We start from the raw sequence: 27,731 nt of genomic DNA, 5'->3' as shown, positions 1-27,731 counted from the left end.
ACAAATGGTATGTTTATCAAATACTGTAGTATTCATTATCTATTCACATTAGCATAAATCACTGTTACTTGGAAAGTGCTCTTCCAGTCTTGGGAGATTGCAGTCTAAAGACAAGCAGGCCTTGGATGAGGATAGTATTTTATGATGAACAGAATGCCCCTTGTGACAACCTGCTCAGGGACAGTATGTTTTTACTTCTGGGTAGACACTGTATTTCTCACATTTCCATGAGAGAGCCAACAGGAAATATTTTCCAGTGTTCTGTAGGTTACTCCAACCAGAAATATCCCATTAACTTACAAATCAGATAAATGGATAATGCCAATAAAGGTTCTGCATACCTTCTGGGCAGTTAGAAGCAGATTAACAGTGTTGCTCAGGACGCACGCCTACTGCACGGGGAATTACTTTGGATTAAAAGTGTCTCATGGACACATTGTCTTCCCTAGGATGAAAATGGGAAATCAGACTTTATTATAACTCCTCCATTTCTATGCAAAATTTTTGGAATTTTTGCAGTAAGATTTTACCCTTCAGAATTTTACAACTTTCTGCAAAAGAAATGCCTCTGTCAAATGCTGCAACAATTGCAGAGTAAATGACTTAAAATATTGTCACTAGACAAGCTTTAATCATAAAATTTAGACATTTGGTCTAGGCTAGTAGGGGAGTGTGAATAAATCTCATGGAAGTTGAGGGCAGAGCCACAGCAGAAACTCAGCATCAAGCACGGCTTTGACCCTGCAATGTCATACCACAAGGACAATTATGTTAATTAATACAAGTCTTTATGAGCTCTTATGCTGGTTCGGCCAGTCAGCCTAGGTGAGCGACCTTTACTTTGGCATCACGTGATGTCAAAATGCTGAAAGTAGCATTTAAGCCAGTTTTTATATTAAATGCACATGTATCTATGCATGCAAATACACACATACATTTACTCAGGTATACTTTGCTGATTTCAAGGAATAAAGGACCAATCCATCTCTCAAAAGAAAAATCTTCCTCATATGGGGGAAGACAGCTACCACATTCAGCTTTTGTCACTGTTACTGTGTTATTCAATACAGGATTACAAGATGTTAAACTCAAGGTAGAGCTAATGGCATAGACACAAAGAGACATAGCTTGAAAAAGCTCACCCTCACCAACACCTACAAGTAGCATTCCTGAAATGTTATTAGTGTCACATTGCATGTCCCATCCACGTTGGCCTCACACCATGGCACAAAACTGAAGGTGGAACTGGGGTTTGAGTTTATAGAAGGGCTATTCCCTGAAGACACAGGGAAAGAAGCCCCTGAAGACAGAGAAGGAAGCCAAGGCCCATGGCCTCTCACCTTCAGGGGCTGGGGACACTGGGAGAAAGGCCCTGCTCTGAACATGTAGGTAAGGGTAGTATGTAGGCAAATCTGCTGTTAGTTTCTGTCCATGCAGATTTTCCCAAATTTGAGGTGTTGTTCTGGCTTCTTCCTTTATTGATGGAAAAATCCCAGAAGAAATGCGCAGGGAAGAAAATCTCCCTGGAGTAACTGGCTCAGCTCTGGCTGTGGTGCATATGCCACAGCCAGAGCTGTAAGCTCCAGCATCAGAGTAGGACAACAGTGGGTTTCTATCTAGGAAGAAGCTGAGGGGCCAGCATTGCTGCAAGTGTGCTTGTGAAAATCTGGTGAGGGTTGGCAAGAAGACAGTTTTGAATATTTTTTTAAAATCCCTACAACCACTAAACCCCCAAAACCCTTTAAAAACCAATGCTTGTAACAGGACCCCTTTCAGATAATTTCTTACAGCTTTGATGCCCAACATCTTTCACAACAGGACCAGCCATTCCTCTGAAATGGTATTTCTCATTTCAAGAACCATTTCCTACCTTTATAATATAGAACTGGCAGGACCATTCCTCAGGTGGGTTTATGCAGGAATCCGTTTCTCCAGTCATGTGAACACAAAGTGCTTCTCTCCAGAATACCATAAAATAAACCAGAAAGAAACCCCTTCATTTGTACCTCCCTGTTATCTATTTTCCTTCTCTGTAAGATTCCCAGGCAGAAGAGATATTTAATGATCAAACATCCTAACTGGCACTGTTTATTCCTAAAAGAAAAGCACAATAATAAGAAGTACTTCAGTTAAATGATAATAGACCAGGTGCCACATTTTGCAAGCTAGTAATCTGGATACCAGAGGATTATTAAAAAGAACTAGATACCTTGTCTGTTCTTACTGTCACATAGAAGACAGTACCTGGTGTCAGTTTTCCAGTTGGAATTATACCAGTAACATAAAAAAAATGGTCCTCCACGCTGAAAAAGACACTTGGCTGCTGCCTACTGGTCTACCTGAAGCTCCAATTCCAAATGGTTTGCAGCCTGGAAATGAAAATATCAGACATATATCATGAAAATATTATGTGTATATATCTATCATGGTACAGGATCTATCATTATACTCTTTGTATCATATATCATATATATGAGTAAGGTCAGCAGTAAACCTGACAGCTTATTACATTTATCTGTAAGCAGAGGAACAGGAAAAGAATAATTATTGAGTAGCTTTTATTTTTCTCAACTTCTGAAGCATTCAGATTGACAAAGGCCCATGGAACAACTGATGCTCTTTTATCAGCTGCCTTCAATAACTGGTGTTACTGAAGTTACAAACTGTGCTTTATACTGAAATTATGGACTATGTTTTATTATAGACGGCATGTATGGAGAAACAGTTCACCACCAGGTGGCAGATATTCCAACTTCAACAGTTTCAAATGCTAAGAGGACCCAAATGGCAGCGATTTAAAAAATACAAAATACCCCTTACCTGTCACCCGTACATTTTAGAAAAACAAATTTATGTGTTTTTTTGTTTTGTTGTTTGTTTGTATTTTTTCTTTTTTTTTTTTTTTTTTTTTTAGAAAAGACATTCCTCTTCTAGTTTGACCAAGTCCAAGGACGTATGGGATGAATGCTACCATGCCCCAGGATACAGCCTATCGATAGTTTCAGAGGTACTGTATTATACAAGAAGTTTTAATCCTCAGATAAATTCTTGTTGATTAAGAAAAAAATCATGTCTTTTTGTTTCACGAGGGACCTTCCTAGAGAGAGTAAATATCTAATCCAACACTTGCTCATTTACACCTGTACACCTCTGTAAGCTAAACCCTACATGGGACAAGTAATTTCTTACCAGACCAACCATGTTGGTTTAGGATAATGAAATTGGTCCACCAGAGCATTCATGGATAAAACAAAAGGAAGAAAATGAAAATACTGCCATGGCATTTCGAGAGTGCTTAATTTACTCTAATAAAGCTACTAAATCCTTCCTGTAAGACAGAAAAGCATCATGAGCAATTTCCATATGATGGGGTTTCTTTGTAAACTGTTCATTTAAGCTCAGTACCACAATTTTGTGTGTGTAATGCGTTACTGCAAATGCTGTAAGGCAGGAACCATTTTTTTTCCTGTACTTGTAGAGGGTTTAGCATGCTGGTACGGACAAAGCACTTAATCAAGTAACAAGGTCATTATCACAACAAGTCAAGGTGCTTTACAGACAGTTTAATAAGCTTTGAGAAGCAAGTATTTAGTGGGAACTTAAGTGGGAGCTGAGAGACAACCATGAAGTGAATGGATTATTAATGAGTGAATTAACTTCCAACAGTCCTAACATTTCACAGGCCCTATGATATGAAATGGACTTTGGGTAACATATCCTGAGATTTGATTTCACTCCTTCACTCATTATCCATTTGAAAATCCTGATTACTGACAGGCAGTTGAAGACCTGCTCTTAGTTTAAGTCCAATGTATTTTCGTGACTTTTGTAATCTTTGTCATTACAATATTTTGCATTTTTCCTCACTAATATCTGCCATCAAAAAGTAGGAAAACAACTACTTTTCTAGGTTATCTTATGTTCTACATGGGCTAAGAACACTTGGGAATTGCTTAAGCCAAGACCTATTAAAGTTATAATTCGCCCTGTTTTATACGTCTTACTGGTGCTTGCTTCACTGTGCAACTGCAAAATGTATGCAACAAAATTTCTTTATATCTTACAGAACTCTTCCTAAGCATGCTTTTGAAAATTCAAACACAAAACTTGGCACTGGACTATAAGATTACACAAAGTGTGTACCATGTACACACTTTAATCTCAGCTGATTATCTGATCTGTGTTACTCTGTTCCCATTTCATTTAACACGTGTCTCAGATCTGTTGGATATATTGAGAATCAAGTTTCATAAACTATATATTCTGCACAACCCAACTACTATATGGCTCATAGTATCACAGCAATTTAAAAAAATGCTATTTTAAAGATTTGCAAAATACTCACATTGTGTTTGTTCAAATATATTTGTTGTATAATTTCACAAATTATCAGACCATCAAAATAAATGTTTTGAACATAAAACCAACACAATTAAAGAAACAAACAACTGCAATTTAATAGCAACAATCTCACTTTACAAGATAATAATGATGGAAAATGCAAAGGAATCTGAAAAATAATGCAATTAAAAGTGACCCATTTAAGACAACAGAGAGTTCAAAATTAAATAGCACGATAATTCTAGTACGTGGAAATTCTAACCAGAATGTTTACTTGATGCAGCATTCTGATTAGTAAGTGACACTGTGTTACCAGCACCTACTGACATCTGACAAATACTATTCCTTTAAAGCAGTATTTTTCTGGAACACATGATGAATAAACCATAACTAACTGCCAATATGGTGACTTCACTATTCAGTGCACTCCACAAATATTATTTTAGATTTCTTTTACAACATACACCACTTCCAAACATAAAGCAAAGCAAAACAGAGGTGAAGTGACTTTGTGGATGGAGAGGAGCACTGGCCTGGCAACTAGGAAATCAGGATTTGATTCCTGGCTCAAGCCCAGATTCCCAGTTAAGACATTCAGTAAAACAGAAATTACAGCACTGGCCTCCTAAGAAAACCTTGAAATCTACTGAAAATCCCCCCCCCCCATGAATGCAAGTCAGGGCTTACTATTAAAAATTAAATAGGAACTATATAACACTTTCTCTAATCACTTTGGAGACGATGTAATAATTAACTTTATTAAGCATGACTGCTGCTAATGCTGCATAAAAATAATTAAACATGATAAACTGAATGTATACGAAGGATTCCACAACAGTGAATGTCAAACTTGCCCTTCTTTGAACCCAATTCATGAAGAAGTGAGAAGTGTGTGATGAGCACCCACAGAAATCTCAGAAAGAAAACTGGTCCCACAGGAAGTGTGACTCCATAGCAAATTTTAGTGATACCAGGATTTAATTTCCAAGGTTTTCAATGATACTTAAGTAAATAGTTATGTATTTATCAAGACAGGGAGGATGCTTTTCTGAAAAGTGGTCTTAATTTCAGTATTGACTGAAATTCATGAGAATTGCATGAGAAAGTAAGTCACACAAGCATAGATACATACGCAAAGCAAACTGAAACCAAAGTATTTTTCTCATTAAATAACATAAAATAATGTGATGACTATCAACAGAGTAAAAAATCCACAAAGGTATGTTTTGCAGTTTATTTTCAATTATAATTTTTGGATAACCAAGCAGCTCTGTATGGAGAAAGCACAGAAGAGTCATTCTGGCACTTTTGGATAGTACATTATTATTTGTTTTTTCTTTCCCAAAATTTTTCTAGACACATTCAGCCCACTTGCTCGGTCTATAGTCCATTTTATATGAGCATGATTAGCTCATATGATTCCAGAGGAAACTAACAATATATACAGTCAATGAAACTATCTTCTTGTCTACTCTGGGCCCTTTAAAATGACTTCTAAGTCTATCCTGGCTAAACAGAATTCACAATATACATGATAGCTACAGAATACACTGTATTGAAATGAGAAATGCTCAGCACAAAATGGGACTCTTGGCATGCAGCTTAAAATAAAAGGTAGAAGTTCAGAAATTTATAAAATCTCAAATGGGGTCAATTAAAAGGAGTTAGCAAAAGAAGGGACTGTTCATTGTTACTGTAAAAAAGGCACTTTGAGTAAATGGGACCAGAATTGGAGGAATCTTAGTCGACACAAAGTTCAGTTTGGTTTCATAAAAAGGCTTCAATGCTAAGGGATGCTACTCAAGTTTCCTGCAGTTTTACATTAAAATAAATTGCTGAGTAGTTTATAATAAAGGACATAAAATGTTTACAACCAACTTGTAAAATTAAGAAAAAGCACAGTATAAGCAAAATATTACTAAAAGCAGCAATGCATAGCCTTTCATAGAGATAATGCACAATTTTGGACACCATGTGTCAAATTCTTGTTTTTAAGATACTTTCAGTAGCATTATCAACATAAAATTGGCCTACAAAAAAAAGCTTTACCAGCTCCCATTCATAAGGAGATTGAGGTCATAAACCAACCAAAACAACTTGTCAGTATTTTCAACATCCTGGATGACCAATATCAAGTATATGGAATAATAATCACACTCTTTGTTCAGCTATCTCACTGGAGGCAGCTGTTAAATCAGAGGAATGATTTTAATTCTTTTCTAACATTTACACAGTAATGCATTTAAGTTCTTTCAAATGTTGCTCACCACAGTTTGTTTTTCTCTTTTCTCTCCACAACAAAACAAAAAACAAGAAAGGAAAAAAAAAAAATCAAGCACTTCCACAGAAAGAATATTTGGCAATTTTATACTCCACTGAATGGTGGATTTTCACAATAGCTCACTTCAGATTGAAAGTCATTAGTGGTCGTTCCTCTCGCTTCTGCCAAGGACTCTTCTTATCTTCACCTTGGTCATCTTCCTCATCCTCCTCATCCTCCTCCTCATCTTGAACTGATGTTCCATGTTCAGGACTAGTTAATGGCTCTGGTTTGGTATCCACAGTTCTCGTTTCCTCCTGCAGGCTGGGCAGCTGCACACCACTTCTCTTACTCGTGCCTTCTAGCAGGCATCGTAGAGCATTGTCCTCAGGGCTACAAACCGCTGTTCCACACTCACTGCCACTTTGGTCCATATCATCCAAGTACACAAGTTGTGTGTAAGCTGTGCTGTCTGAAACCTTCCGCTCTCTCTGCTGGTGCTCTTGCACTGGTGGGTGACTCTGTGGTGCAGACAGATGATCTCCTCTTCCCTTTCGGACAGATTTTGGTTCATTCATGTCAACACCAGAGTCCAAACTGGCATCATTACTCCCATTCCTACCAGCTCTTTGGAGATCGATGTATGAATGTCTAACATGAGCATTTGAACGTCCATCTAGAGAAACAAACCATGCTCGAGGATGAGGCAATGGCTTTCCACCTCCTAATTCCATCAAAGCCTTTTCTGTAAGAAGCTGCACTTCGCTATTCATTTGAGCCAGGGATGCATCGTTGAGTGAGGCAGGAATGGAAATAGATTCAGACATGGAAGCATTTTGTTGACTCCACTCAGCTGCACCTGCATCTTGCAAATGTTGCTGAGATATTGCTTGGGATGCTAACTGCTGGGGTTGCAGCTGTTGTGGGGGGTGTGGAAAAAGCCGTGCATGAGGGTTAGGAAGCTCAGCCTGAAGTCTTTCTATATCAATCTGCTGGTCAGCTGGGACAACCAGTGGCTGGCTAACAAAAGGATGCTCTCCTGGCAATTTCATGTAATGACCTGGGATGACCAGTGCAGGCAAAACTTTTCTGTAAACACTGTCATTGACTTGGTCAACAGAATTGCAGCAGATTAACTGACCTGGTCGAGGGAAAGATGTAGGTCTTTCAAGGTGATCAACTGAACGAGACATCATACAATCAGTAGGTCTGCAGTCCAGCAGCTCTTTTTCAGGGGCTGAAGGTGTGGGGTATATTTGTTCCTGAATATTATATTTACTTCCAGTAGCAATATGATTCATAGATACTTGAATTTCTCTCTCTTGCTTTTCAAATAAAGGCTGAGACAGCATAGCATTGTAACTCCTCCTATACTCATCTTTGATAGGGGACTCATAGCCTTCAGCTGTTTCTGTAGATTTTCTTGTCTTTAAAGGAAAACTATCTGCTGACTTGTGATAGTCTTTCCTTAGAGACCCACTGGGAGTCAGGTCATCCAAGGAAATTCTGCTCTTGTCTTTCACCTTTTCAGAGAGCAGTTCCTCTCGTGAGCTAAACTCCTGAGAAGTGCTGAATGAGTGTTTGAGCATAGGCGTATGCATATCTGCTTCTCCACTAGGTGATGCCATCTCCATTTGGACAGCACTGATTAATTCCTTTGCACCTGAGTTTTCAGTGTGCCCATTGCTAGCAACGGACAATCCGCCAGGAAATTCTGACTCACGACGTGAAAAGATTAAATTTATATGGGACATCGAGGTTGCTTGATCCTTTTTAGAAGTGTCCAGTGCTGTTGAAAGCTGCAGTTTCTTATGATGCTGACGTGGTCTTAAACATTTTCTTCTACAAAAGCCAGTAAAAAAAGAAGTTACAGATTTATGACTGTTTTACGCAGAAACAAGAGCAGCAAGTGTGTTTTAATGGGAGATTTTTTAGCAGTGATTAGTATTAGGGGAATTGTGCTTTTATTACATAACCTAACAATTAAAAGCTTATTCCAGCAGCGAAGATAAAATTAAAGAATAACTAATGTCAAGTGGGAAATGTCTCAAGCACCAATTACAAATTGGAGCAAATGTCTGGAGGAGGCAAATACCAAATCACTCATTAATATACACTTGCTGATAAAAGTTTAACAGACCAACAGAAATATCACTTGCAAATATTTGAGGTGTCCCTGCCCAGGGCATCTAGTTTGGAACTAGATGATCTTAAGATCCTTTCCAACCCTAACTATTCCATTGTTCTATGAAATACATAACAGGTACAACGACAGACATCTTGTACCTATGCCCATGTTCGACAGGAGGTTTTAGAACATCTTACAAGAAAATCACAGGTACAGATGCATATGATTCACTCAACTCCCATCCTACCAAAGGCAAAGATTGTACATACTGCATGTAATCAGGAATGTATGAAATTTGATTTCATTGTTTCTTTCTTCTTCAAGCCTTTGCTTGCCTTCCCCCTCTCCCAAATTCCTAAAGTGAAAAAGTTTCAATACAAAAGTTTGTAATTTGACAAGCACAAACCCCCTTCTATTTCCAACACAAACTAAGTAACCAGGGTTGTGAATCTTACCTGCAATAATACAAAAGCAGACACAGCAAGACTAGAAGTATGAGAGCCATCCCTCCTAAAATTGCCAAAAGAAACATTGTGTGATAGCTGGTAATGTCGTGAGTTACAACAGGACCTGGAGGGCCAGAAAAGAGAATTTAGACTTGTAACAACCTGCAAACAGGAAGCTGAACAACACTTAAACAGAGAGCGACATCCACCTCCGTTATGAGGGTGATAAGTGAGCAACACTGCCACTCATAGCCCTGGTGCCTATTGAGCAGACCACCTCTGGATCAGGGAGCAAGTTGTGGAGAAAGCATGTGCTAGTTTTCATGACTGCGAGTCCAAATAGATCATTCTGTGGAAAAGCAGTTAGTTTCAATGGGAGTATGTGCCAGTGAAGGCTGCCTTCCAGTTCCTGATGCCAACACAGTGCACCAAAGCTCTCATCACTGCAGGAAAAACCATTACAACATCTTCCAGCACTGTAATGCATGCAGCAGCTCTGTGGCAAACAGCTTCTCTTTAACATTTGTGGTGCTTTGCACTTAACAGTACATACAGTGCAGTACAGGATTCACTGGAAGATGTGTTGGTGCTCTGAAGTCTAGATCAAGCCAAGCCAAGCAGATCTTCAGTAGCTTTAAAAACCAGGCCACTAGTGAAACAGTGTTGTAACTCCAGGTTTCAATAATGCTTAGTAGATGTTCTAACATATGGAGGAATGCCCACACATGAACAGCATCTGTTCACAATTATGCATGTGGAACCCTGTTGGTTTGTAAAATCCTTATCATGATTTTGAAGTAACAGCCCAAATGTTCATCTGCAGGAAAGGAGGTACAGCACCAGCCGACAGAGTAACATGCACATATTGTGAAGGACAGCCAACTTGGCCAGCATTAAGGTTCTAGATCATGAGGTTTGTAAAACCTCATCTGTGGATCTTGAGTTATCAGCAGAGCCACTGCTAGGAATACAATGCCCATTTTTGCCCATTTTTTGAGATAAGAAATTAAATAGATTCAATGAGGAGATAAAATAAGCAGACATTAACCTTATTAAAAATAACATCAATTATATGGCATTTGGGAAATACAAATATTTATACATTCTGGCCCACCACTACCTTTATATAATTGATTGATACTTTTGCTTCAGGACATTAAGCAAAAAGAAGAGATGAACCACTTGAATTTTTTCATGACGATATTGTTCCCATTACAACAAAGTTTTAGGAACCCAGATCTAGCCCTGAGAAAAAAAGGAAAAGTAAAATACAAGTAAAAATTCTGCCATACAAGTGAAACTGCAAGGACAAATAAGCCTTCTAACCTTAGAGTTACAGGAACAATTTTATGGCTAGTGTAACTTCCTTGCAGTCTGCAAAATGTCTGATTCAGAGCAGTTGCTTTTTCTTAAAGTACGATTCTTTTGTAAGGTTCCATTAAATTCAGTATGGGAGCTTATCCAGATCTGCACCTGCCTCTAAACTCTGCTCACCAAGGACTCAGCTAAGTATTCCAGCAGTTTCATTTAATATAGCCTCAAATAAAAAAAACTTGCATACCATGGAACAGCTTCATGGCATATACAACAGACTTTAAAAACAGTCCTCATGATAGAGTTTGTTTTGTTGGTTAGATATAGTTTATTTAGCTTGCACAGCCAAGACAAGAATGTTTTCATTTCTATTGATTTGGTTTTCATCCAGAAAACCTACTAAAGAAAATCTGGAAGAGGAGGAGGTGTTTTTTGTTTGATTGATTGGCTCTTTTATACAGAGAGGTACCTCTGGTTATTGGTGGCTGAAGAACTAATACTATGAAATCTAGGCAGCCACCTAGAAAAAAGGAAGAGCGAGCTGCAGCATTAATGATCTCCGTAGGCACAGAAGTACATATAATGCCTAATTCAAAGTGATTTTCTGCAGTTATGCCAAGAGGCTTGCAGATGGTAACCAGTCAGCTGGTCTCCTAATGCCGCTCTGTTAATACACTTTCCAGAACCAATACATTGATGTTATAACTCCCCTCATCTTCTAGCAATGGCTCTACCAGGCAGTGGTGACATAAATGCATCAAAGCAGGAACACTTTAGTAAGTTTCCCATTTAAATAGCTCAGAGATTTTGAGCACAAGGGTTACCCCCCACAATCCCCAAAAGATTTTAGCCCTTTACTTTCAGATTTCTTTTTTCTAATAATCCATTATTGATCAAGCTGTGGCATCTCAGATGGGGTCATTCTGAAAAACATAAACATTATAGATGAATAAATAATTACTCAGTGCTGTGAACACCAATAAAATTCAATTCCATCTTACCTGGCACAGTAGGTGACATAGCTGCAACCCAGTAGCCCAGCTGAGGTGCAATGTAAGTCCAAGTCAACTGATTTCCTTCTTCTTGTACAAGGCCCAAACTACTCTTCAGCCATGTCCCTGTGAAGTTTGTAGGAAGGCGTTACAGATATAATCATACCTTCCTCTGCAAGCAAGTGGAAAAGTAAGTAGCAACAAACCCTGTAGGGGTTGTTTGCATTGCTGTTAAGTGGAAGATTGTGTCAGTGGCATTTGAGAACCCCCACAAGCAGTCATCCCCGTGGGTTCTCAGAACCTTTGTACAGAAAAAACATTGAAGATTAAATAAAACTATCTTCAAAAGGGTTAAAATAAAATTATTGCTGCAATATTAGATTCCATTTTTTAAAGAAGGATATTCCTGAAGCTGATTATATGTAGGCAGCACACTTAAAAACTGTATTTCAAGAGACATCACATCTCCCAGACCACATGCGAGTTCTGCACACCACTCTTCTATGAGCTCTGGCTGTCAGCTTCTGAGGGCTGAAGAAAATACTTCCACAAAATGTGAGTCTTCCTATACAGGAAACAAGCTTATGAATATTACTGCCAATTCATGTGAAATTAAGTTGCACCATCACTTTGATTCAGTCAGAATGTGTATACACCCAGGAATCCTCTTTGATAATAGATGATGAGTTTTTTAAAACGTTTCTTAACAGAAATGTAAAAGATTTTTTAGAATTACCAAATGATCATCCTGAAATAAGTAAGACTGGCAATTGTAAAACAATGTGTTTAAGTTCACATAGCTCTTAAGTAGTCCAGATAGAACAACTCTCAACTGGTATAGACTGTCAATTTACAGAAGATAAATTTTGTTGCAAGAACTGAGCTACAAAAAACCTTTATAACTGAATCAGCTGTATGCCTTTTTATAATTCGTTAAGATCTCCAATTCTGGGGTTGTAGGAGAACAAAATTATTGTAGTTTCTGATGTATTAACTGTCCAGTATGACTTTTAGGCTGCTCCCATATGTACTGTCTCTAAAAGAAACACAGAATTGCTGGCCTGGACACTGAGAGCAGTTGCTGGAAAGCCACCCCTGACACCAAGCAGCGTTTCCAAAGCTGCAGTCCTGGTCTGGCATATCCAGTGGGTGCCATAACACAGGACATTAACTCACTAAAGAGGTTCTTCACTTTGGTGGCTACTACCAGTACAGCTGACTTGTGTACAGAGAATGGATTAAGTCCCTCTGCACTTCTGTAGCACAGCTCTCTGTTTTTGTGCATTTCCCTTCCTCCAACTGCTCACTGTAAGGGCAAGCTGCATCTTGCGATTCCCTTTCCATCAGTCTCTGGCATGTAATTCCTGAAACAGTGCTTTTCATCAGATGTCACTTAGGACTAAGACCAAGCATATGTGGATGACAGTCACGTCAACACTTAGCAGTGAATGCATAGCATGCAGAAGAGATGCTGCTATTGTTTTGAGTTTTTTTAATACCTCTGATATCCTGATGATTTACTCTGTATTCCGTAAATTATCCATCTGTGCAAATCCCGTATGAATCAGAATGACTTCCCTAAGTATTTAGTTTCTCTCTACTACTGACTTGTCCTACGTAAGCACATCCCTAAAGTCCACCATCTTTGGCTAAAAATAAACACATTTACATATTGTTTATGTCTGTTGTTTAGTCTGGAGAGGGGGGGACCTTATCACTCTCTACAACTACCTGAAAGGAGGTTGTAGTGGGGGGGTGAGGTGGTATCAGTCTCTTTTCCCAAGTGATAGGACAAGAATTAACAGTCTCAAGCTGTGCCAGGTGCCAGGGGAAGTTTACATTGGATATTAGGAAAAAATTCTTCACTGAGAGGGTGATCAGGCATTGGAACCAGCTGCCCAGAAAAGTGCTGGAATCACCATCCCTGGAAGTGTTCAATAACCATTTAGATGAGGCCCTCAGTGACACGGCTTAGTCATCGACTTGGCAGTCTTGGGGTAATGGTTGGACTTGATGATCTTAAGGTATTTTCCAGCCTAGATGATTCTGTGATTCTATGATACAATGAAAGGTTTAGAAAAACACATGTTTGAGAGGATTTCTAGATCTAGGTGACTAATATTGCCAGACAGTGACTCTGTATTTGCAACCAAACTGAATTTGTAGGCAACAGGTGAAAGGAATTACTGATGTAATTTTCAGCTTTCCAAGTATCGTTTCAGTCTGTACAGGACAGCTATAATCTGCTATTTCATAAAGAAAGTCACACAAGACAAGTGATTTTGATTCACAGTACCAAAAGGACTGTACAGATCTGCACACACAGCATCCATAGCTGTCATATCAGAAAATATAACTGAGCTGTCCACAGTTATGTGTGAAGGTTCTAGAAAACCCAGGAAAAGTAGATTCATTTTCTCCACTAAGATGATCACTATCCCTTCAAATTTTCTACCCACACACTTTTTGGGAAGATGTCACACTAATAGACCTGAACCACAAGGTGAGAAATAGCCCATAGGGCCAAAATCTGCTTCTAAAATGTCATTTGTAAGAAAACTCCTGTAAGCTTAAACTTTGTAATCTTTTTCTGCAAGTTCTAGACAACAAGATTGTGCACCAACTATTCAAATACTTAATAACGTGAAAAAGACTAAAAGAGATATAAAACTGCTGATTAAAAACAGAAGAATGGAAGGACCTGGGTGATGAATTCATCATGCTTCCCATACTTACCTTACCATCTCTAAGCCCTTTACTTTTACACACAAGCAGAACACATATGCAATGTAGCAAAGTTCATTACCTTTGCAGTCTATATAGCTACCTCCCTGCGCAGAAACTATTACTGATTCCCTCACTAGGGGGAACTTGTGTTCAGCTTGCCTTATTCACATCGCACTGCACTCTTAATGAACACAATCCTCCTAATGGCTCTTTAAAAGCCTTTTACTCATAATACTCTGCTTGCATAATGCAGTGATCAAGATGCTAACAGAGGCTGAACTCTTATCGCTGTGAGCAGAGCTCAGCTGCCATCCTGCCAAACAAGCAGCAGCTCAGATTGCTCATATTTTAGCAATGAAAGGAATCCCTGTATTTGCAATTGAAGCAAACAATAGTATCTACTGCACATGATCAGTCAGGTTTCATGCTTGTCTTCTGCTCTTTTAGGTCACCCTTTTTTGCTAACCACTGGATATACACAAGAAAATGTATGGGTCTGTATAACATTAGAGAAAAATGTAATTCCCTCTTTCTCTTACGGACAGTGAAGAATTTCAAAAGACTAACAAATATATCTGATACTGGTAATGGAACTTTTGTTGATGATACCCTACATATCAGTATGTGATGACTGCTAGAAAAGAACTACTTTTTAAATGGCACTCTCCTGACTTCCTTCATCAAGACAACACCAAGTGCGAGTTCCTAGGAACCATGGGTACACATCATCAACTGCCTTCTTTAATACCTTCTTGGTCCAACATTTTAGTGATAAACTCTCCTCTTATACTTTCACTATATCTTACCAGTAGTCCACTAATAAAACCGAGCATCCTCCCACATGATGGGATAACGAGAATGAAGAACTTCATCCTTCAGAACAGCAGCGGCAAAACAGGTTCGAGTGGAAGCAGTTGAAACGCAAAGTCCCGTATTGTTTCTTATGCGACCATACAGCTGTAAGCCAGCACAGTATTACTGGAGGGAACCGATATGCCTTTGGTATTCTCCAAATCCATCACAACATTTCAAGTCTCTCTCGTATTTCCTACTTTATAGCTTCTAATATCCTGGTTGCTTTTCAACTATCATTAAACACCAAGCAGCGTTCTTGTAGTTTACTACGTACAATGCCTTGCTTTAATAACTAATGCTGGACCTCCTACCAAGCAAAACCCAACCACATTGTACTTTCTGGCCATTGCTCCTAGTGTGTTTCAAGCTGCCTTGAGTAAGCAAGACTTCATCGCTGTGCAGCCTCAAGAGTGAATTCCCTATCCTGCCCCAGATTCTTCCTTGCAGGGTGAAACAAGATGTTCTACTCTTCTAAAAAACACAGCTGCTTATCCTCTGTGTTGTCACATACTTGCTCTTGTAAGCAAGAGAGGAGACTGAGGGGCAACGGGTAAAGGACTTTTTCTGTCCTTTCCTATCCACTAGCCTGCAAATGGAGTAAGGGCAAGCAGCATTCATTTTGTTCTGTGCAAGCAGGATTCCAACTGCAGAACTAAGCAGAAGGATTTAGGAGGGAAGAGAGGTTTTAGCTCCCTGCATGGCTGTAGTATGATCATTTAATTCATTATTCTCCAAATATCCCATAACATCTACTTCCTCCCCTACCCAAGGCAGCTCAATCAACTGGCTTAATTGCTTATAAAGTTTAATATATGATGTGCAATAATTGTTAAGTAACAAGTGATATAGGATTATAAATAAAAAGCAGTATAGATAATTGATGTAATAGAACTGGTAATTTTTGTTCAAGATTGACTGTGTACTTACAAAGAAAACTTGTCAATGGATCTCTGGAGCAGAAACAGCAAGTTCAGTATAGTTTGTAAGCACTGTATGATTTGGGCCAGTTTGCCATTAATTCCTAAGAAGTGTCTGGTGCTCCATGGAAAACTTCTATATATAGAGACATTCTTGCGTATAGATCACTTTTACATTTCTCTTCCTCTTTTTCCTCTATTGCTGCTCAGTGGAGCCAACATGCTGATCCAGGATTCAAGTCAGGGGAGCTGTCTCCTGGCTCAAACTAATGGCAGGGGGAGAACCAAAAAGTTTCTTAACTCTTTCCTCACTAAAATTATATTTAGGGTTACTGACCTTTTCAAATAAATGGTGTCATTTAACAAACTTTTAAAAAAGCTTATAAAACAGCTACCCAGCACTCCTTCCTATACAGAACTTAAAACCAAGGCAAGAGAATTACCATCATCGACACTACAAAGGATATAAAAATGAGAGTACTTTAAAAGAAATGCAAATCAAAAAACAATCAGATAAAGAACACTGAGCTCCATCTGGCCGCAAAAAAACCCATATATCAGAGACAAGTTGAAGATTTCAGCAGAACAGGAGAAATAAATTCTGCTACAGAGAAGCATCTTAATGCTTTGCAGTGACTTTGATTCTGATGAACATATTTATCTCAGGCAGCTTTTAGGACTTGCCAGTTGGGGCAAGAAAGGGTTACAAGTAAATTTAACGGCAACAGGTTTGCACATTAAATCTTTGTTCCAACACACATTCTGCACCAAAAATGTTGTTTTGTAATTTGAACTGGTTTACTTTTAAATCATATTGAGAAACCACACTTTCAGCAAGGAGGGTGTCCACGTGGGCAGCTACTGCAAAGAAGCCATCACAAAACAGCTATTCTAGACTATTTTCCTGCACAATCGGGTCACTACAAGCACAGCCAGTCTACCAAGAAAAGAGACATCCTGTTGTCTTCAAAGGCACTAATTATTCAATGTGGCAGCTTGCTGGATCCAGGCAGCATGAATGGATCTGATTTTGTAGCACGATGCCTCTGAATAAGACATTGCTTCCATATTTTAAAGCTAGACCTTACTATTTTAAATTAATCTGTGGTGAAATCCAGGGAATCGTGTACCTCTCTGGCTTCCACGTGTGTGACTCTGCATGTTGACAACCTTGTGCTGCTCCAGCTCAAGCAAATGGCAAACCTCTGACTGGCCTACATGAGGCAGGACCACACTTCATTTAGGCGGGATTGCCTCACCAGGCCACCTACTCCAGAGACACGCTTGTGACTCCTATTGAAGTCAAGAAGAAAGGAGACAAATTCCCCTTGTGTGTGCTGGCTGTATGGGAAGTTGCATGCTGGCACCCCAGCACACAGTGCGACTCTCTGGGAAGATGTACAATGCTGCTCACTTCAGGTTGAACTTTCTAAGCTAATTGTTTCGGAGCCTCCCAGATCATTACTGCTGCAGTGATTTCTGTTGACTTTGACTGTGACTTCTTCCTATCACTGAGCAAAACAGTTCTGGTAAATGACTGTCAGAGGAGCATGCTGTAGCCAGCAGCTTTCCCTAAGGACAGTCATAAAGTCTAAATATTGCTAGTGTTTAAATATATGGAAGCTGTGGTATTTTTTTCCATGGATTACTTTCACATGTGAGCTTTTGGTAAGAAACTCTTCCACTGATCAAATACTGGTTGTTTTTTATTTTGTTTCTTTTAACTGGCATCATCCAATCCCACTCAAACAGGGAACCAAAACTGTGCTATTTACAGCATGAATTATTTCCATCCAATAGGTTTGACAAGTAAGAGGATTTAATTAGCCAGAGAGCAAATTAAGCATAATCCCATTATATGAATTTATTTTTATTCACAAGATTATCTTCCCTGGACAAAGGAGTTTTGGAAAGAAAAGAAAGATACTTTTAACTGTACAATTAAATAGCATAGATGTTTTAAATAAATATAATGGGAAGGGCTTGTCTTTCAGCATGGGTCTTTTCTATGCTGTTTATGATGTCTTGCAAGACTGCCATTGCCCCTTGCTTGGGCAGAGATTCACAGTTAAATGGCGATAAACGTGTCAAAAGGAATGAGGCAGGTTGTTAAACAGGGTGTGGGACAGCAAAGGATATTCAAAACATACAGTGTTTCCAGGAGTAATTGATTTAGACACTTCAAATGGCAATGTTGTTATGGAGGTTAATCAAGGGCAAGTTTGTGAAAATAACTTCCTAAAGCATGTTCTGACATACATAAAATGAAGCTTTTAATTCTACCAGCTGAAAGCTGCTTATCAGATTTCTTCTTCCAATCGAAAATCACCTCTAATCTGCATCAGCACAGGAAGTTTTACTACAGAAGGATAGTTTTGGGTGGTTTTCTTTTTTTGTTTTACCTTTGTTTATTTTCTAGAAAGCAAAAAGCTGCTGGAATTGGAAGCTGAAAAATTCCTTCTTGAATATTGGTAGAGATTACAATCCTCCTGCCCTCCCCCAATACACAGGGGTTTAAAAATTCATAGTATTTCAGTTAATATTACAACTTTGGTTTTGGAGTTGCTAGGCAACATCAAAAAAAAAAAAAAAAAGTCCCTGCTCTGAGCTCATACTTTCATTATTCTGCCACTCTCACAGAATTTGTTACACAAGCCTTCCAGGGCTGAATCCTGCTACTGTTCAAGCAGCACCACCATTATTTGGTGCGCTGTAATGGAAATGTTTTTAACATCATGCCTTGAAGATATTTGCAAGGATGTCTAACTGTTCTATTTGTTACTAGTGTCTGAGAAGCTCTGTAGTTTTTGCCATCTCTACTCATTTTTCCTCTTAAATCACCTGTCAAGTAAAGAACAAAAGAACACAACAGTTTCATTATTTCATAATTTTAATTATGTCAGGGCAGAAGGCAGAGCACATTGTCCACAGAACTGCTTGCATTGCTTCAGTCCCCTAGCATTTCCTTCCAGAATGCCAGAAGAGATTACTAAAGGAAATGACTTCCATACATAATTACTGGTTAATAATTGTATTTCAAAAGGGAAAGCTTAGCTATGCTCACTAGACCACCATCCCTAGTTACTGGTGTATGTGAAAGATATTACCTTTAATATTTATCACATCATTAACCACATTCAGTCAATTACTGACAAAATTGTTAGAACAACTAACAAATAAAAGCTCAAGGCAGTTCAAAACACTGCATGCCTTTTCCTTCAGTCAGCCTCACATCACGCTCACATTCAGTTTCTATTTTTCAAGCTGGAAGTAGAAGCAGACACACTTAGATTTGATCTGCCACCCAGGAGCTGTCCCAGCTCCTCCTCAGCCTCTTCCAGCTCCACCCAGACATTTCACACCCTGCTCTATGCACTCCTGCATGTATTTCCACCAATCTCCAAGTCCTCTCCAGCTCTAGCAGCTGCACAAGCACAACAACCTTTAAATCTCCACTTCTGAAATTTCCATGTCCACCTCTTCCCACCTTCTACTGCATGCCTTCTGTAGGTGGAGCTACAGGGCCATCTACATGATGCAGCATATAGTCTGTTACTAAAACCTGTTCCCAGAAGCCACACTATTTGTATCATCAGTGACATAATAGTAAAGTATTTGCATTTATCACTAAGCTTTGGCACCAACCTGATTCCTTGACCATCCTCTTAAGCTCCACCAGCATGCTATGCCATACATATCTGCTTTACCACAAATGCAACTCACATGGCGTATGAGATAGGCAGAGGATCAAACAATCCATTCACGTCACTTTCACATGTCTAAGTCACAACATCCCTTTTAAAACCAACATACATATCAATAAACAAGCACAACTGCATCCTGTGATCCCCTACACCTCTCCAGAGGAATCATGATAATGAGAACATACCTCAGTGAGCTACACTGTGAAGCACTGGAGGAAGAGCTTCTTTTCCTTTCAATGCTGAGGTCTGTCTACTACTCTGCAATTGTATCTGCACCTATTATGTAGACATCGTAAATGGTAAAAAGCTGGGTTTGGTAGCTGCCATTTCTATGGCAACACACAAAATATGAAATTCTTTGAGAGCAGTTAGTTAAAAATCTGTATCCCTTGGCGTATTTAGTCTTTAAGAATAATTTAACCTGCACAGCTGAGATAGAAAAGGAAGTCAAAAATTGTCACAGAATTTGTAAACTACGGAAATAGTGTAGCTATGAACTTTGTGAAAACTTGGATTTCTTCTTGCAATCTGCAAATACATCTCCATATTACCAGTGAATCTGAGCTAGAACCAAATGTTCTGGATCTGATTATATTACATTCAAAGAGGCAAGTACTTGTCCCGAGTGTCTGATCAAGTAACAGACAGCAGAAGCTTTTGTTGAATGATTGTTTTGTGTTACGCAGTGTATGTCTGCAATCAGAAATTAACAGAATTCATAGCAAAAGGGAATGATTTTTACTTTTAAACTATGAAAACGTTAAGTCAGTCTTGTCTTCAGGTGGATTATCTTTGCTACCACACGGGGAATCTTGAATCAGATTTTTACAAAACATGTTATTTACAAAACATGTGCAGTGAACTAGACAGGTAAGTGAACAGAAACCCGCTTACATCTTCTGCCTGACAGTAGCTGTTGCTCTCTCCCTATGAACAAAAACCAAGCACCATTTAACCTCCATGAAATACAGCAAAACCATACTGCAGTCAAGTTTAAGTAGGCACTGATACTGTTTGTGCATTATGTATACCCTCATGGCTTCTGAACACAGAAAACATTATCTTCATTTTGCTGAGGAAAGAACATCAGGAAATTCTGACTCTACAAAAATAAATGGAAATTTTACCGCCAAAGGCAGGACATCACCCTGAAAAAGCAAGTACCAGACTCTGAAATGTATTTAGAAATCTATTATGGCATTAAATGCAGTCAGAAAGCACTGACCAAGCACAGCAGAGTACATAAACTATTGTGCTTTACAAAGCTATAAAAAGTGCTCCCCAAGATACTCTTCTCTGTATTCTGCCATCACTTTACATTAATACATGGTTGAGATTTCAGGCACTGGGGAAACATACTGCTCTGCAAAGAAGCTAGTAATTTAAAGACAACAAGGTCATGTCAAAGATGTACACCGAGTGTTCGGAGAGGAGGAAGAGCAGACAAACAGTACTTCATTTACCCGTACTGCACAAGAAATAACACATTTTAAGGAGGAGGAGCAAAGGAGTGTAGGTTTAACCCCTTCACTCCACAGTCCTTTGCCCCACAAGGTAAAAATAGTGTTGAAAATATTTTCCTGTTATTGGGTGGAATTAATAAACTAGCAGATACATTGATACTGCCACTGAAGAATAAATCCCCTTTCCGTATTATGCATACTGAAATATTTGGTAATATTTTAAAGTCCTTCATACAGCTCTAGATGTGGTTGTAGAGGTCTAGTTGCAGTATAATGCCTCTGGATCACATGGGATGAAACTGAGGACTTAAAATGGAGAACTCTGGTCTTACAATTTTACTCACTGAATCCAACAAGAAACAGACACCTTAACATAAAGCGCAAGCCATTTAAGTGGAGGCTGAGGAGAATACAGCTAAGCAAGTGCTGTGTTATTCAGTCCAGCTGGTGAAAGCTGGAAATGATACAGGAGGTACAAAGTTTCCTTCCTACTGGGATCTGTAGCATTCATTTCTGACTGAAGAGGACAAGGCTAGAAAGAAGTCTTGGACAGAAATCTGGTGTCCAAGAATAGAGAGATTAATTTCATTGCTGTAAATCCTGCTGACATCAAGGCAAATACAGAGGGAGGAAGTCATGATCCCAACCATCTGTTTATGGATAAAGAAGAAAAAAGTTTTCCATCCCTTCAGATTTTGAGAAGAGAAAAAAACAACACATTTGGGAAAGAAAAAAAGCCAGGAACCCAGAAAACCACACTGAGCAATCCTGATTTATAAAAACAAGAACCCATATCTCTTCTTGCTCAAACCTTTAAGTGTGCACTATGAAATAAAACTACTCTCCTACAGTAGTGTGAAACACAAGAGATACAGATATGTCAACAGCAGGGAATGATTAAGATACATTTTAGAGTATGCACCTCCAGAACATCAGTGTACCTGTGCTTATTATTACCAACACTAAGAAATGCTGCAGAGAAAAGTGGTGGAATGCATCTCCATCACAAGAACAAGGCTAGACATATTCCTTTACCCTAAAACTTCTCCCAGGCATAGCTCGCTGCTCTTTATTAATTATTCAAAAAGGTATTACTGCTTTAATTTGCTTGTTGTGCATGCAGAGCAGTAAGTTTGTTTTGTAATGGAAAATCTCATTTGGAACAGCCTAAACTAGATGTAGCAGATTGCCTTATTTTGATGTCAGCCTGCTTTTTCTGGCTGTGTGTTTCATCAGTGTCAGTGGAACCACCCTCAGCCCTAAGTAGGCTATGCTGCTTCTCCTCCTTCTCTCAAGGGCAGAAACTGTAGTCATGAAAATACAGATTGTTTACAGTAAACATCCTAAAAAGCCATTAATTATTTTTGGCTGCTATAATATGCTAATATGCCTAATTTCTGTAGAAACTATAAAAATCTCTGCACTTCCAATCAGGCGCCACTGGGTTTATATTAGTACATCATGAGATCAGCAAAATGTATGAAATTCTGAGGTTTAAAACATATTTGTGGTATTTCTGTCCCTTCTCCATTTTTCCCTCTAAAAGTGAAAAGTAACTCTGCTTTTTAGAGCAGAAATTATACTTCATGCAGTAATGATGACAACCACATGGATTCTAAACAAAAACAATGGCTTGCACGAACAAGCACCCACTGTACTCTGCTAGAGAAAAGCACTGCACTATTGCCTGGTAATAGTCACAGTTCCCTATCTCTGGCATTTACTCGATTTTCAGATACAAGTGTGAAAATTTAATCCACTGAAAATCTATTAAGGAGAGATTGCAACAGAACTATCACTGAAAAAAAGCAGCTCCTGAAATGAAAGACAATCAGAATAATGAGGTTAGGTGTCCTCTCCTGACAAGGCACAGATTTGGCAGTGCAAATGTGTTAAACTTATTTGCCAGTTAACTATTTCTCCAGCACGGAGCCATCCCAGCCATCATCCATCCTCCTCCCTTTACAGTCCAAGCGCAACAGGAATGGGGAATGACAGGATAACACCGTGTTTACTTTACATATAGCTACTTTGACAGCCCTTAGAGTGCTCATGCAGCCTGCACAAATAGAATGGCTGCTCTACTTATTAAATTAGGCTACTTTAATATAAATTGGTTGGGACATGGCCAAAATTCTACTAGAACTGGCATGATGCAGTCAGGGCTCAAATGCGTCTTTGTTCAACATCTTTGGTTGCATGGAAAGATGCTTGCTTCAGCTGAAGTGTGAGCTGGAGCCTAAGCATATCATCTTCAATACCTTCCTCTCCATGGCTTTGTGAAGCTAAGCGACCCAACAAAGACACATTTTGTTTAGTGGTCTTCAAGCCTTCCCTTTCCAATAACACAAGTCCTCCAGCAGTTTGTCATGAATCAAACAAGGCTGGACTTGTCTCAAGATTGGGAGCCTCAAGCCTGCAACACTAATTAACTAACCCGTATTGCTCTTTACTAATATATACTGTACACAAAAGGGTAACTAGCTTTTTATACGCAAGAGTAAAAACCATTTTCCATACCAAGAGCCTTTGTGGCCCCATGACAGGGGCATGGAAATTCAGCCATAAATGAGAAAGCTCCATAATCAAAATCAGAACCATTTTACTGAAGTGAGTGACTAGCAATGAAGCAGTCTGCAGCTATAACACAGCTGACAGGAAGGACTGGGGATGGACTGCTTTTTGTGGAGAAAGTAAACGTGAGTCAGTCTTCCCTGTCTTTTTCTGAACAAGGGAAAACAGAATAGTTTATAAATTCACAAATTAAAATCAGTTTCAGGAAGAATGCAGTGAAACTTAGTGTGAGAGCACCACCAGAGAAGTGCCATTTCCACAGTTAAGGGAAACGCTGAATCCATTCATTGCACTCTTTTTTCTATTACTCAATTTTCATAGAATCATAGAATCATTAGGGTTGGAAAGGACCTTAAGATCATCTAGTTCCAACCCCCCTGCCGTGGGCAGGGACACCTTACGCTAAATCATATCACCCAAGGCCTCGTCCAACCTGGCCTTGAACACTGACAGGGATGGAGCATTCACCATATTCAAATTTATTCTTTATTAAATCCCACTGTTTCACAATCTAATACAGCCAACTTCTGACAGAAGACTTACAGCATGCTGTTTGAAAATACATCACCTTTTTCAGTGAAGAGAGGCAGGAAGGAAACAAGAAATGTTTCCCCCTTCACCTCTCTCACTCTCCCTCCCCTCCCTTCCGCCAACACGCTGGTTTCATGCTTGTTGCTCTACTCCTGGATGTGATCATACACTGCCTCAAAGCATTTGCCTTGCAGGGACAAAAATCCCACCAATTGTCTATACAGACCCACATTTCTGGCTCTTTTTCTTCTTCTCTTCCTCACAGCATCTATCTTTCTCACCTTCCAGCCTTCTTTTTTTCACTTCTTTTTCTTAACAACCATCTGGTCCATATTTAAGAAGACACAGTGCAATTAACTGAAGGGGAACCACCAGAAAAGACTTATGGACCCCTTAATCATTTACACTTGGAAGGTGTAAAGATGGCCAGCACAGTATACCAGCTAGCAATGAAAAAACAAACAAACAGAAATAGGGAGCCTGAACCACATATTTCTGGAAAACGTCCTGTTTGCAATGGGAAACATTATCCTAAAGTGTAGAACACTGAGTGCATTTTACAGCTCATATTACTCACTTGGTCCTTTCAAAATTATTTTATTAATTTTGCTTGCCTTATTTTTTTTAATTTGAAATCATTTATATGTACTTTTCTGCTTTAATGTAGTAGTCAATCTTAAAGTGATTTACAAAAGAAGTTGGTACTATATTCCCTATCTGACAGGCAGGAAACTGAGCTACAGACAAGAGACAGACCAAAGGTCAGATGCTGGCTGCTGGCAAAGATAAGGCTAGTTTCCATTTCTCCAGGCTTCCAGTTCAATGCTGCAGTAAATATGTCTTCCTACTTCTCCGCCTGTGGGTGAAATCAAGTTCTTTCAAGATAGTTTTTACATGAAATATTTAATAACTGCAAAAATGGTACATTTACAAAAAATTCTGTCTAGAAGTGGCACACAATGCTACTCAAGTATATTTGCATATATACTATGTATTACTTGATGAATAAAACTCAGTCTTCTTTTAGACAGAAAACAGATTTCTGTATGCTTACGTTAACATAATAAATACAGCAAGACATTTGTTTCAGGCAAATGAAGCCATCCAGGGAATCCCAATGAGATGTTACCTACCAAATTTTTGGTCAAACCTCCACGCTGGAACGTGCGCATTGTGCTTCAGGTTGCTGTTTGTTGGCAGAGGCACTGTTACATAGATGGGGCCATTCACAGGGATTGGAGTCCCATCGCTGTTGAGGAGATGAACGCTGACTGCAGTGACAGGGGTGAGGTCATACCTAGTGCTGTTTCCTACCAAGAGAATGAATGAATATTGTGACCACAGAATTTCCTAGAATTTACACCCATGGTGTCCAAAAATGCAATACTACACCAGCGTATTTCCTCTAGGGACTATGGAAGTAATCCTCCCCACCTTACAAAATTTACAACACAGATATCCATGCTTCTGTATTTTTCACTTAATTTTGGAAAACTGTGAAGAAAATGACAATGAAAAAATCTCCTGCATATATTTTAATTCATCTTAAATAAATATATATGAATATCACAGTGATAATCATGGCAAAAAAAAAAATAATCTCACAAGCCTTTACTATAGCCTCACATGGCCCTATTATAACTGACAGCCAAACACGCAGTGCAACTACAGTGATGATCAGGCATATGTTTAAGAATGCCAGGATGGGTTTCCTTTGGCCTTTCACTGAAATAAACCAAACTAAAGGGATTATTAGGATACACAGTGTTAGCTCCTTATCTATGTAAGGTAATAATAATTACTCTTTATGTTTAAACTGCATGCCAATGGATGTTACCTCATGACAACACTACTTAAAAAAGCGTTATAACCCTTCAGCCATTTAACCAAATTAATCAATGACAGGGAAAAATACCATGTATATATAAAATATATATATATATATATGCACACACACATGTATTCGGGGTATATACATACATGTATTCAGAGGAGGAAAGCTTGAAGTTTAAAACCAAAGAGAACTGAAACTTTAAGCAATAGTGGTAGTAGTTCAAATCTGAAGAGATGGAGCTTCCAGTTTTACGGGTCCCTAGTGCTGCCAAGAGCATCAGTCTTGCAACCTCCTTCGTGCTAATCTGGGGTTGTGCAGCTTGTCATCTTGCTGTGGGGCTAATGTGACAGAAGTAGCAGCGGTGCCTGGTTGGCAGAGCATGGGGTACTGTCCTTCCTGCAATCCTGGTGCCTTACATCAGCATAAACTGCCTGTAAAAGCACATTCACACTCCGCAGTGGTACACTACCTGCAACGCTGAGACACACAGTATCCTCAGGAACATGCATTATCTCAGTGACTATACATTAGGATGAGTACATTTGAGAGAATGAAGGGAAAGCATTAAGACCTTTATGACTTCTCCTAACAGTGAGTAAGTCTCAAGGAATGGCTTTTAAATTTGTTATCTCTGAGTAACAGCTCACCAAAGTTAAAATTGGCAAACGGAAAGGAAAAAGATAAAACTCCTCAGAATTTTCAGATTCTTTGGATTTTGCAAGAGTTGCCAAACTGAAGACATGGAAAATAACCAGCATGTGGCTTATTTACTATAGCATCTGCTCTGATGCACATTTTCCCCAGATTCCAAGGCAAGTGTCACTGCTGCACAGCTGACAAGCAAAGGGGAATGCACACTGCTTTGATCTACTGTGAACGGCAGGGCAGAAGCATATCTTCCAGAGGAATTAAAATGCTGAGAAAACAGGCACTTCGAAGATGACCATATAAGAAAGCCACAGAGCTAACAGAGAGAAAACCAGAAAAAATAAGGTTTGGAAATTCAGTTAAGGTGTAGGGGAAAGCTGACAGCCTACCCAAGCATTTGTATATTACAGGTTCCAATGGTGCACAGTATCATCCCCTTACAGCCTTAGAATATAAAATAGAGGAGGGAACTGGTGGGGGAAAAGTTGTTCCTTTACTCCCGATTGTTCGATCCACTGCTTCTGTCACGCACCTGTAACTTATGTCAGACTGATACATGTCCCCAGGTCACTGGACTTGAGTCACTAAGTTTCTCAGGCTGTATCCCAGAAATAAATTCCTGGTACTTAGTAGCATAACCTGACTAAGTTCTGGCATACTACAAATTCCTAATGACAAAAGGTACAACTTCAGATCTTAGTTATCTGAAGTAAGATTAATATTTAAGATTAAATTATATATTTTACTTATTTTTAGATATCAAATGTCTTGAATTTCTCTTTCATTAGTGTCTTGATAAAGCATATCTGCCTAATATCTGTAAATATGAGTTTTCATCCCCAGAAAAAGCATTCTGACTTTGCATCTTTTTTACTTAAGATGTACTGACTTTGCTCTGTGTTGTCTTGTACTGATGCTTTGCTCAGTGCTGGGTTGAACAAGTTATATTAGAAAATGGAAGAAATTTCTGAAATCCACTGACCTCTGCAAGAAGAAA

The 27,731-nt window shown here is 39.0% G+C and overlaps 1 protein-coding gene across 4 annotated transcripts in view; it reads right to left on the bottom strand.

Moving 5' to 3' along the window:
* Positions 1-5,561: 5,561 nt before the first annotated feature.
* The window catches only part of FAM171A1 (family with sequence similarity 171 member A1), a 96,638-nt gene continuing 74,468 nt past the window's right edge, over positions 5,562-27,731 (bottom strand). For all 4 annotated transcript variants that reach the window (XM_062623648.1, XM_062623650.1, XM_062623649.1 and 1 more), the window contains 4 exons: positions 25,386-25,562; positions 11,491-11,607; positions 9,185-9,299; positions 5,562-8,443 (listed from right to left, as the gene is read on the bottom strand). In XM_062623648.1, the coding sequence (XP_062479632.1) occupies positions 6,742-8,443; positions 9,185-9,299; positions 11,491-11,607; positions 25,386-25,562 (2,111 nt within the window). In that variant the 3' untranslated portion in view covers positions 5,562-6,741. The remainder of the gene's footprint in view (positions 8,444-9,184; positions 9,300-11,490; positions 11,608-25,385; positions 25,563-27,731) is intronic.

This window comes from Pezoporus occidentalis, unplaced genomic scaffold (genome assembly GCF_034315485.1).
Source record: "Pezoporus occidentalis ecotype Australia unplaced genomic scaffold, CSIRO_AGI_Poc_V1 ctg257, whole genome shotgun sequence".
Classification (NCBI taxonomy): domain Eukaryota; kingdom Metazoa; phylum Chordata; class Aves; order Psittaciformes; family Psittacidae; genus Pezoporus; species Pezoporus occidentalis.
Note: the sequence above shows the minus strand (reverse complement) of the source record. Positions and strands in the feature narration are given on the sequence as shown.